Source organism: Triticum urartu, chromosome 5 (assembly GCF_003073215.2).
Source record: "Triticum urartu cultivar G1812 chromosome 5, Tu2.1, whole genome shotgun sequence".
NCBI classification, from domain to species: domain Eukaryota; kingdom Viridiplantae; phylum Streptophyta; class Magnoliopsida; order Poales; family Poaceae; genus Triticum; species Triticum urartu.
This window is the reverse complement of record NC_053026.1, coordinates 620,174,308-620,186,576: the sequence shown is the minus strand read 5'-3', so window position 1 is coordinate 620,186,576 and position 12,269 is coordinate 620,174,308. Positions and strand designations below refer to the sequence as shown.

The window sequence follows — 12,269 nt, the reverse complement described above, 5'->3', positions numbered from 1 at the left end:
TGTTTGTAATTCCAAGATGCAAACTTGTGCGAAATATGGAATCATTTGACAAACTATGAGGCAGCTGTAGTTAAAATTTGCCCCGCTTCATAGTGAATCGACGAAAATCCCACCTAGTATGAAAGTACATCTAGTTATTTGAGGGAACCGTACGTAAACATTGTCATAAAAAGAGAAGGGAACTTACCGCCGGGCGTTGTGGTGCTGCGTTGGATCTCCTCGACACTGCAATGGAGCTTCATCGGGCACCGTGGTGCTGGGTTGGAGCTCTTAGCACGTCGTTGAGAGCTGTAATGGAGCTTCATGGGGATGTCATCGGTGTTGCGTTGAAGCTTTTTCACGCTCGGTGCTATCGTGACATATTGATGTGATCGAACAACCGCCAATGCGCAGATCGGGCGGCTAGCTAGGCGGATGATTTCTAGACAAAATTATCTGACTGACTCGTAGTTGTTTGCTTATTGTTAATCGATTAAGACCAATTTACATGATCATAACATCATCAAAGCCTATACATCCTTCTGATTGGTTCATGAACATGTCACGCGGATCAAGCATCAGAGACCGTCGGATATTCACAGATCCAATGACCCACACCCCCTCATGCTCTCACTCCTCGTCCCACCCACAGCCCAACCACCCAAACCCTAACCCAGATCCACTCCCACTCCAGCCGCCGCTGCCCCCTTCTCCCTCCCAGATCCAATCCAAGTCAGAACCCCTCGCCCTCCCGTCCCCGGCCTCCATCTCCATTCCTGCGCGTGTCGGACACCTCCCTCCGGCAGAGCTCGACCCACACCGCCAAGCGCCGCTGCTCCACCCTCTCCCGCGCCCCTCGATCCCAGATCCCCGTATCCAAGTTACCCTCTTCCTCCCTCACATCTCGATCCGCCGTCCACCATCGATGACCCTCCCTATAGACGAGATCGAGCTCCTCCCTCCTCCTGTTCTCCCCCAGCCTTATCCGCTCCGAGCCAACCAACCACCCTGTCCTTGGGATTTTGCCGCGCGGCGCCTCGTCTCGCCGGCCTGGCGACCACAGGCAGGCAGTCCACGGCCAGGATGGCGGCGTGCCCCGCCGCGACCACGTACACGCACAACACTCCGCGCCTCCCCTCCCTCTCCTGCGGTTCCTAACAGACGCACTCGTTGCGGTCGGCGTCCCCGGAGTTGGCGCAGGAGGGGCTGGCCGGCGTCCCCCGTCGACGTCCTCCTCCCTCTTGTCCTGCGTGATCTGGAGGGGGATGGAGTGGGCGGCCATCATCTGAGGCTAGGCCACGTTGGACCGGGAGGGGACCATGGCGCCGCCCCATCGCGGTTGTCCTCGTTCACCTCTGCTCCAGCAGCGTTGCCTTAGGAGATGGGGGCCATAGACCTCGGGAACCCGCTCCTCAACCGCACCGTCGACGGCTTCCTCAAGATCGGCGCCGTACGCACCCCCCACCCTACTCTTTCATCTGTTCTTCTAATTCTCGCTGACAGATTCAGATGCTTTTTTGTGTGACTAATCTGCAGGTGTTGTTGCTGGGGTGTATGTAGGCATGGAGTATGGAGTGGAAAGGGCCAGTGGTGACTGTGACTGGGTAATGATTCTCTGAAAATGGATCTCTCTTCATGTTTCTTGCACTTAGCTGAACCTTAGGTGGAGGGAAAATCTACCTGCATGACTGCCTCCCCGTCGCAAACATTATTATCTGCCTACTTAACAATCTACATCTTTCTTTTGTTGAGTAAGATTTTGAGCTAATTAATTAGGGGTAACAATGCATCACATCTCACTGAGTATAGAAACGTTAGCCACAGGATCTGGATTTATTTGTGTGGATGTTTGTTAAGTTAACTCATCAACTGACTCTCTCACTCTAAAAAATGACAAAAAACTCATAAACTGATGGAACCGTTCCCAGAAATAGATAAAAAGGGGATTTTCTTTTCTGGATGAAGGTCCACATGTTCGCAAAGAGGCAGAGTTAGCTTAGGTTCAGAGCGCGCCATATTCAGTTAACACCTAGCCATATTCAGTTGTTTATATCAAGCACTAGCAGCTAGATGTGTCTTATAAAAAGCAATCTTGCAGAGACGCAGAGTGGCTAGATTCAGAACCGTCTGGATCTCGGTTAGATACTGGCCAGATGTTGTCTGTTGTTATCCAGTGTTATAGAGCAGTATTTTTCACTCGTGTACAGTAGTGCATACATCAGTTTGTGTTGGTGTTGTGCAGACAAATGTGACACGAAATTATCTTGGTTTCTTTGCAGTCCAGAATGGGGCGTGGGAGAAGCTGCCGGCCAGCGGATCTGGTAAGACAATAAGTACTACACTATAACCTACTAGTATGGCAGTATTGATATAAGGAAACATGTGATGCAATATAGTTGCCTTGCATACATGTGATTATACTTTTGCTTAATTTCTAGTATAATTTTCTTCAGAGTGTAGATATATGTGTACTAATTAGACATTGAACGGTTACTTGCAGTGTGAAAGCCACCATTGAGAGGAACAAAAAGGCCAACCATGACACATCCAACTCTAGCACGGTTGCAGAAGTCAATGCCCAGGTAACATCATGTCATTCTTTCACTCTACAACAATTGCTTGAATTGACACCCAAGATGTGATCTGTAAAGTCAACACCTTCTACTAGTCCTTTTCTGCTCAGTTACTACATACGGAGTACTAGTACTACTTACAGTAGATTGCTAGACTTTGCTCCTGAACCTAAACCTCAAATCCCTTTGCTATTGGCCGGGGCGCCCTTCCCTGTTTTCTGCGGATGTATTACTATCTTTTGATTGCCTGAAAAACCAATGAGCTACTACCTAGTACAAGAATCCCTAAATCTGTCCTAGAAACACCATACCAGACAACCATATTTCAGGCGGATGCATGTCATCAATCATTCCTGGCATTCTTATTTCCTTATATTAAATAAGTACTCGTATGTTTTGAGTGATTCGTTGCTTGAAGCCAGGCAGTAAGTATATGGCAAGCCCTTCAATTATATACGGTGATTTAATTGTTGCTTCAAGTGCATTTTTTATAAGCTGCAAGCCATCCAGCAACATGTTCGAATTTATTTGTACAAGTCAGCAAAATGGACAAGAAACACCATAACCAGAAGTTGAACTATCATCCACTGTTATGATTCCCTTTTGAGCGTTGCGGTGATTCAGAAGCAACAAATCATAACAATTAGATCGGCCGCTCCAGCCAAGCTCCTTACAAATTCTTTTTTTGTAAAGAACCATCCTTACAGCACAGTTACGGGCTACGTATTTCTAATTACTTTATATGAAGAAACACTTACCTTGCAGCCATCTAATATGCAATTCTAATAATATGTGATGCCTGATTTTTTTAGTTGTACATGCCATTCGTGCATGAATTCCTTTTCTTATGTACCAACTCCCTAATCATGTTTTGTGTTTTCAGTTTGCTATCTTAGGAGAACCTGGCGTGCTATATGGGGAAGCAAAGCAGCAACCCACAACTCGACCTGTGACTCCAGATGAAGGCACCACGACGCACCATGATTATCCATTGGAAGGTCAGCTCCTGGACAGTAACTTTCTCTCAATTTGTGCTCTGCTTCATATCAGTTCCTTGTATGGTTGCTGCATTGATGCAAGTTGTAATGTGCAGGGCTTCCGAGTTTGCACCCCGCCGTCCGGACAGAGCAAGGAGGGGTCATCATCCACACCGTGGAGTTGGTTGAGCCTTGAGTGCGACCTAGAGAAGTAGGGCATTGTCTGGGGTCATCTCTTCCTTTTGCCGTGGTAAGAAATGAGCGCCACTCTTTGTCGTGCATGTATCAAAATGGCAGAAATGTTGAATACATGTTTGCTCTCAGCTGGGATACTTGGTTGTACTTAGTTATGTGATTTATTCATGTTCGTGCTGCTTGTTAAGCGATTATCTGTATGTCATTGCTACCCCGTTGCATATCTCTCTTTTCTTGTGTGCTGCATTGTAGGTATGCATGATGGAGTGAATGCTTTCAGTTCTGGTTGTGTCAAATCTTTACTATGTCCCATGCTTAGTGTTTACTATACTGAGGCATTGGCCATCGGAATTTCGACGTGTATGTATAATTTTAGTTCTGGATGTGTCCAATGCAAACATTACTATCAACTGTTAAATTGATTCTAAAATTTCTCATTAACTTCATTTCAGACGATGATTTCTGGATTTGGTACCAATTTATTGTTGGCATGCATGTGCTATGTACCTTGCTTTGGTTTTATGTAGCAAGTGCCTTAGTACCTTTTCTGTCATGTGGTGTCCATGGATTGAAATGTTGGCTGTTATATATTGATTGTAGTATCGAAAATGCCTCAAACCTTAAATACTTAAAATAGATTGTTGTTCCTTTCTTGTTAGTTTTGATACCCATATACCTGCCTTGTATTAGCTCTTTCCTTTCGTGCATGTTAATTCAGTGTTTGTGTTGATTTGATGCCAATGTTCAAAAACAAGATTTTTATGGATGGGTTTATGTGTTCTGCTGGTATATATGCACACAGAATGGCCTTCATTATTTTTGTATCTGCTGTTAGATTTGCTTTTATTTTGTTTCTAACCATTTTGTTCTATAACATGCACATGCTGGCCTTTCATGTTTTGTCGCGAGCATCAAGACGAAGAAGTCGGAAGAAGCATAGTTCCAGCTCATTGGAGCTAGTTCAAGGAGTAATGAAGCCCTTGATGCTGATCTGTTGGAACAAACTGAAGCACGAACTTGGCTCATGTGATCCACTTGTAGAGCTTATTATACTGTGATCGCATTTGTATGTGTGTGATCACATTTGTATGTGTGTTAGATGATGTAACAGATTGCTTCTTGTTATTTGAAGTATTACATCTGTTTTCTGTCTATTTTGATTTAAATACTGGTTTAGTTACTGGCATATTGAAATCTGAGGAACATGACCATGACAACAAGGACCCACAAACTAGAATCAAACATTTGGGGCCCATTTAGAACTTGACAATTGGGACCCATTTGCAAAAAAGGAAAAAAGGCCGCAACCCAAAACTGAAAAGGCTGAATTGTTGGTCCAGGCTGCATCTCAAAAATAAAGGCCGAATCAATGGCCCAAGCCCATATAGCTAGCGAAAATTAACAGGAAAAATAAATATTAAAAAGGCTGAATTAATGGGCTTGGCCCATGTAAAACACCGAATTGGACCAGGCTGATTCTTATCCACGTCAGCTTGCCACGCTGGATTCCTACGTGGCCTGGGGAGGTTGCTAGTGACCAAAATTTTGGTCAAAGAACCAACGACCTTTTACATATCACAGAGAAGGTCGTTAATTTCAGTTTACGATCGCCAGCTTTTGACCTTCTGTTTTTGGTCAAAAAAGGTCACAAATGAAAAACAATGACCTTTCAGTGACCAATAGTGGTGGTCACAAGTTGACATATTTCTTGTAGTGACAATTCTGAAGTTAAGTACCGGTTCATTTTGATCCATCGAGCCGGCCCTTGGGGACTATAAGTGAAGTTTATACTATTCTGTTGGACTTTAGAAAAATCTAAGGGTAAAGCTTTAGCCTATATCATAAGTCTACAGATCATTCAGGTTTTATCATAATCTAAAGACTTGGGGGCTGGCAGAATATAAGTAAGCCGGAAGAGCATACCTCATACTTTAGCTGCAATTGCTTTACCATCTCGACTTCCGAGTCATGGCTGGAGTGCACATGGCTGAGATAGCCAGACAATATGTCATTGGCGTTCAGATGGTTGTAGTGAGAAACATCAAAACGCACTTTCTGTCTCTCCAGGGCCTCTTGTTTAGCGGTGTGATGAGCCAACACGGTGGGAGTCCCCGGCTCAACAAAACGGCTTCCAGTAATCATAACGTCATGGGAAGACGATGATGGCGGGTTGGCCGAGCTGGACGGTCCGGTAGTAGAGGGGTTAACGATGGTATCGTCAGCTGACGGCTCAGGAGGATCTAATTGAGCATTGGCAGCCGGGTCTTCTGGTGCTTCAGTTTGAAGGGGAGAAGGTGGCATGGCCGGTTCAGGTGCAAGGACTGACGGGTCTTCCGCCGGCTTAGTCACCTTGGCCTTCTTGGACTTAGCTTGGCCACTAAGAAAGATGTTATGAGACTGTCAATATAAAGTTGTAGTTTGAGAAACACGAAGGAAAGATGATTGTTTCCTTACCCAGGGGCAGTTTTGAAGGCCGGAAATTGTGTCTAAGAGGAGTCGCCAGAAGAGCGATAAACCTCCTTCAAAGGGCAAATAACGTCAGTAGCACAAGAGAATATATTCATTAATGAAAGCCGAAGAGGAATATAAAAGAGACCTCATTTTGGCGTTTTTAGGAGTTTGTTGTACAACAAGAGGCGGCTCATCATCGTTCTGAGCTTGACGACGGCTCTCGTGTTGCTGCTTTTTCAAAAGAAAATGAGGGTCCAAATAAGCCAAAAGGTGCGAAAACCTTACTTTCTAGGTTACCAGTCGAAGTTTCTGTCTCGGCAAATGGTCTGAGTCGGAGGAAATAATTACCTCTTCTTCTCCGGCCTGACTGGCCCCTGTGTCGTCCTGGTAATAATCAGTGTCAATAAGGTTATTAAAAAACTGGCCAAGGGAGTCAAGGGCTACCTCCGACTCAGAAGTATCGTCGTCAAGCTTTAAGAGGTCCTCAACGGTGGTCTTCTTATTCTTCTTAGACCTCTGGGTCGTCTTCTTGGCGGTCATGGCGGCGGCTCTAGCCTTATTGGCGGCTTCGTGGTCATACTTGGCTTTCCAGAAATCAGATTTGGCATGTAAACAAATAAACAAGATGAAAGGTCATGCAGGTATTTAAAACGGATGAGAAAAATACAAAGAGAAAGAGGTCAGAGGTCCTTTACCTCTGGCGTCGGGTTAAGTTTGCAGAACGGGTTTAACCCGACTTTACTGCAGTCTTCATACTTGCCGTTCACTAGAAGAGTTGACATTGAAACAATATCTTCTTCAGTAAGTTGAACGGAGCTGTGATGAAGAGAGTCATTTGGGCCACCACCATATTCATACATCAATTTGGATCGACGGCTTAGAGGGATGACCCGCCATGAGACCTAGCAATGGGTCAAGTCAACTCCGGTTAAGCCATTCCCCAATAAGGCGTTAATCCTTTTGATTGATGGCATAAGCTTCTTGCGTTCGGCGGCAGTGAGTTTGTCAGGGAGCGCAAACTTGGAGTCAAGTCGCTCTGCGCGATAACCCGACAGTGCCTTCTCATTTGCTGGTGAAGTGTCTTGACAATAGAACCAAGTCTGATTCCAGTCTTTGGGATGACTCGGCAAGACTATTAGAGGGAAGACGACGCCCTGTCGACGCAGAATTGAGATGCCTCCAAGTTCCAAGCTAGGGCCATTGGTACACTCGTTCTGGCGGTTCAGATAAAAATACTCTCTAAAGAGTTCCACAGTCGGTTCTTCTTGAAGGTACACCTCACAGAGAACTTGGAAATTGCAGATATTGGATATGGAGTTGGGCCCGAGATCTTGAGGGTGGAGTTTGAAAAAATGGAGGACATCTCTGAAGAACTTTGAGCCGGGCGGTGAAAAGCCACGGTTCATGTGGTCAGAAAAGACAATGACTTCAGCATCTTTTGGATTGGGCCGTTCCTCGTCCGGGTGAGGTGCATGGTAAGACATAACATTCTTCTCTGGCAAAAATCCTATGGAGAAGAAGTCCTTTAAATTATCCTCAGTCACTGTTGAGGGAACCCAGTTGCAGACAGTCGGTGCTTTGGACGGCATCATGTTCAAAAGACGAACTGAAAATAAAGCAACATGCCGGTTCAATTCAATGATAATGGTGAAATTAAGTGATGATGGTACAGGGGAGTAATGGCGGCTTAAGTAAGGGCTAATGTCATATAAGGAAAAGTAAGTCGGCGCAACAAGCCGCCATGACTACAGATATTTGAGAAAGCAGATTCGGCTAAGTGTTGAGACAAACAAGTTTCCTAATTGCTTGATATTATTCCAGATCAAATGGCTATTCAAAATGGAAAAAAATTCTAGACCTAAAAGTTCAGCGCAGATGAGTTTGTGAGTCCTAATGAGGCCTTTATACTGGGAAAAGGGATCTACTAGTATCAAGAGTAGGCACAAAACAACTATCGCACAAACATATATCTCTCTCTAGATCAAGAAGAGGCTGCAGTGGAAGAACTACGAAGAAACTGTGATGAACTACGAAGAACATGCAAAAACCTAGAAAGCCCTAATGCAGATCTAAGGAGCAAGAAGGGAAACGCTTACAGCCACAGATCTTCCGCGGAGAGTCACGATGTTCTCTGGACTGATTCCGGTCCATGCAGGGGCCAAAGTCGATGGAGGAGAGGTGCTCTCTGACGGCGGCGGAGCTCGAGCAGCAGCGGGGGTTGCGAGAGGAAGAAGACGAAGAAGAGAGAAGAATGAGAAAGACTGGGGCGTGCCTATTTATAAGGGGATAAGCGAACAGGCGGGCGCGAAAATCGAGGAAGACCCGAATAATGATTATCCAACTAAACGGACGCCTCGATACTCGAAATGCATTAAAGAATAAAGATCCGTTGAGAGATGATGTCATAATAGTTTTTCGTGTTTTCAAGAAATGACGTCATGGCGGGTTACAAAAAATTTCTGCGAAGAAAGGAAGATGGATTTTGTCTAAGTATTAAAGATTGACAAAGAACAAAGTTCAAAGTCAACCTGGGGCCTAATGTTGGGGATATAGCTATCAGGTATGACCCGCTTAGGAGGGGCCGGGTCAGCCCCAATGGCGGGTCACAAAGGAAGCCCAGTAAACATTCAAGACGATAGTTTATTAAGGCTTATAGAAGGCCTAAGCCCAGAGGCGGCTTAAGGCCCAATATTGTAAACCACTGTATGTAAGGAAAAACTTGTAAAGAAAGGCATATAAAAGAAGTCACCAAGCCGGACATGCTTTATGAGCCGGTCGGGACTCCGTAGGCCACCAGGCGTCAACCCGTGTATATAAGGGGATGATCCGGAGGCGGCTTAGGGCAAGAAAACAAGAGATCGATAACCAAGCCGGCGGATTAGCCTCTTGGTGATCAAAACCCCAGCAATGCCAACACAACTAGACGTAGGCTTTTACCTTCATCGTAAGGGGCCGAACTAGTATAAACCTCTCGTGTCCCTTGTCCCGATTAACCCCTTTAAGCTTCCTAGTTGCGATGGCCCTACGGCTAAGTCCTTCTGCTAGGACATCTGCCGTGATAATTCCATGACACAATGTGTATTGAAAAAAGTAGATGTATGTTGCAAAAAAGAGAAAGGATAAAGAGAGAAAAAAGGAAAAAAACGAAAGAAGAAACACAGAAAGCCGAAACCCAATAGGAAACCCTTAGTATGTGCATTACTAGTGGCGTACAGAGGGCACGCCGCCTACCACATGAATGATACTAACTGTATTTTTTTTCTTGTTAGTGACGCGTGGACGACACGCCACTCATTGGCTTCCCTGCACCGGTGAACTTAGAAAGGTAGTCTTGCCCAAGTAGGGGTCTTTTTGAACCTCGAAATTCTAAAAACACAGGGATAGAAAAACCATAGGATTTAAATGTCATTTTCATTTCAACCCTACAGGATTTTGGTTGTTTGGTTACATCATAAAAAATGCAAATGATTATTTAAAATAAGTTTTAGTGGATGCTAGAAAGCCTATGGGAGGTAGTAAAAAATATCCTTAGGAAACTTTCTATAGGATCAAATTCTATGAATAATCATTTGTTGTTAGAATCGCGATTTTGAATTGGATCGGAGCTCCGATGATAGGATCGCAAATAATAGAATCTTCACTATCAAGATCGTAGAAATGTAGATTCTATGAACCAAAATTGTAGAATCAAAGGGGCCAGTTGGGTCGTAAAGTTGTAGAATCATGATTCTAACAACCTTGATCAAACAAACAACATAGAAAAAACTCCTAAGATTCCAATCCTATGAGATTCCTATAAAAATCTTTGAATCAAAGTTAGAGCTAGACTAGAAAACTTTTGGAGGTGAGACATTTTTGCCATCTCAGAAGTAGATGACATGGCTGGGCACTAGGTACGTACTTTAGTCAAAAAGGTAGCTAGTATGCAACGCTGGCATGCAAAGAATGCATAGACCGGCGGCGCACGTAAGTACCATGCAGAGCATACACAGTGAGAGCGCGCAGTTTCATGCATGCTTAATCAGTGCGATGGTGGGAAACGGATTGTCGGCCACTGATCTCCGCATCACGATAAATGCACCGTACTGGGCGGGCACGCCGGCGACGTGTGCGCCGAGCTTCGACTGGAAGAACTCACCCCAGAGCTCGATGGTGGGGAAAACACCGAGAAAGCCTTCGCACAGGGTGGCGAAGGCAGCCAGCAGCACCACCGTGTTCGGAGTAAGGTGGTGCGGCTGGAGCCCGTGGAACTCCAAGAAGAAGCGGAAAAAGCCGCTCGCCGGCAGCCCCCCGCGCATAAGGTGCGAGCGGAATATGACCCGCTCGCCCTCCTCCGACGCCGGCGATATTTCTCCCTCCGGCGCGAGGCGGACCCGCACTAAGTCCTTGCCGGGCAGCCGCCGTGTCTGGCGGAAGATCTCGATGTCGTCGTCGTAAACCTCGGAGCCATCCCACACTCTGGAGCGTACAGCAGGAGGCGCGGCGGCGGAGGAAGAGCTCATCGCTGCGGGCTCGCCGTGATTCGGAGCAGCAACGGCAAGAGGAAAAAGAAGCAAGAAGGAGCGAAAGGGAGTGGGGAGAATGGGCGCGCGTGCTTCGCCGCCCCCCTCCCCCCGCCTACTTGTAGGCTCGTGGGTTGAGAAGCCGAGGGGGCAGTCGTGGGATTAACTGCGCCCGGGACCCCACAACCCCCACGATTTACCACACGAAGTTACCACGTGCAATAACCGTGCAGGAACCCCAACCGTCCGCGCGGCCACAACGGATTCGTTCGCATGCCGAGGCGCGGTAGTGGCAGGCCCCGCCTGTAGGCATGTCCCGTCGCGCGCGTGGGTGAGCAGACTAGCTCAGCCACGTGGTGCCTCGCGACGGGTCCACCACGGGAGGCGACCCGGAAGCTTATCAGGCACGCCGCCTAAACTCCGCCGCGACGTTCAAACTTTTCTAGGGGCAAGTCGGCCTTGAGCAAGTCCGACTCCAACTAGTTGGCTTGACAGAGGATGGCTAGCGAGGCCCAGATCCAACCACCGGAGAGAAGAAACTGTTGAGGCTCCTCGACATGTCGCCCTCGGAGCCTCACCAGTTTCGGGGACTACTGTCGAAGTAATGGGCCACGGGTAGGCTAACCCAGGCCCAGAACCTTTCAAGACATTGAGGCAGACTGCGCCCCTCGAGACCCCAGGACGAAGAGCCGCCTTCTGAGAGTCGGCAGCGAGGCGGCCGACTGCCCACTCGCGGCCGAGTGGCAGGGACGACTTCAGGATAAGCCGACTCCTGACTGGCGACTTCCAGAGAAGCCGGTCTTGGGGAGTCGGCCCGCGACGCCAACAACCCCATGCCCTCATAAAGAGGGACGGGACGGGGAGTGGCCATAGTAAGGTCCACTCCCACCCCTTTTCCAAGGGCAGGCGTGGCTACAGTACGCTGTACCCGCAGAGATCTCCGCGCGGCGCGACACTATTGCCATGTCGGCCCTGACGTCAGCCCCAGAGGGCGGAGTCCTGTGCCCACGACGGCCTGCCGGTACGACCCAGGGATGATGGGTCCCACCAGTCGGTGGGCGTACGAAAGACGGCGAGAGCGCCACCAGTCGGCCCGGATGGGAGTCGGCCACCAGGAGTCGGTCGGCCCCTCCCACGGGCCCCACGCACCATTAATCAGACACGACAGGTAGTGGCCACAGTAATCGTCCGCCAGACGGCGAAGCTGTCGCCACGACCTCATGACCGAGCCTGCATCATTAGAGACACGGCAACAATAATCTGCAGCCAGCAAGACCCGCCCGCGGCGGACGCGGCCTATCGACTCCGTACCGAGCCAGTCGGCAGGGCCCACCAGTCGGCGGGCCCCAGGAGTCAGCGGATAAGACGGCGGCCAGAGAGACTGACGGCTGGGCCCGCACCCAGTCGGATTACCATTGTACCCCTGGGGGGTAGGCCTATATAAACCCCCCAGGGCATCCATGCAAAGGGTTGGAATCCATTAGCACTAGACCAAATCATATAGGAAGGAGAGAGCTAGCCTTGCCTTCTCCTACCTCCAGGAAACAGCTCGAGGAGCAACCGTGTAAACGCTTTGCCATAGTGATCATGCG

General features: G+C 47.8%; 1 protein-coding gene across 1 annotated transcript; it reads left to right on the top strand.

Moving 5' to 3' along the window:
* The first annotated feature begins 644 nt into the window (after positions 1–644).
* Positions 645–4,878, top strand: LOC125511322 (MADS-box transcription factor 58-like). The gene is made up of 6 exons (XM_048676666.1): positions 645–1,429; positions 1,516–1,583; positions 2,259–2,300; positions 2,480–2,561; positions 3,436–3,550; positions 3,646–4,878. The coding sequence occupies exons 2-6, from the start codon at positions 1,549–1,551 to the stop codon at positions 3,723–3,725; spliced, it is 354 nt and encodes a 117-aa protein (XP_048532623.1). The 5' UTR covers positions 645–1,429; positions 1,516–1,548; the 3' UTR covers positions 3,726–4,878.
* The last annotated feature ends 7,391 nt before the right edge of the window (positions 4,879–12,269 follow it).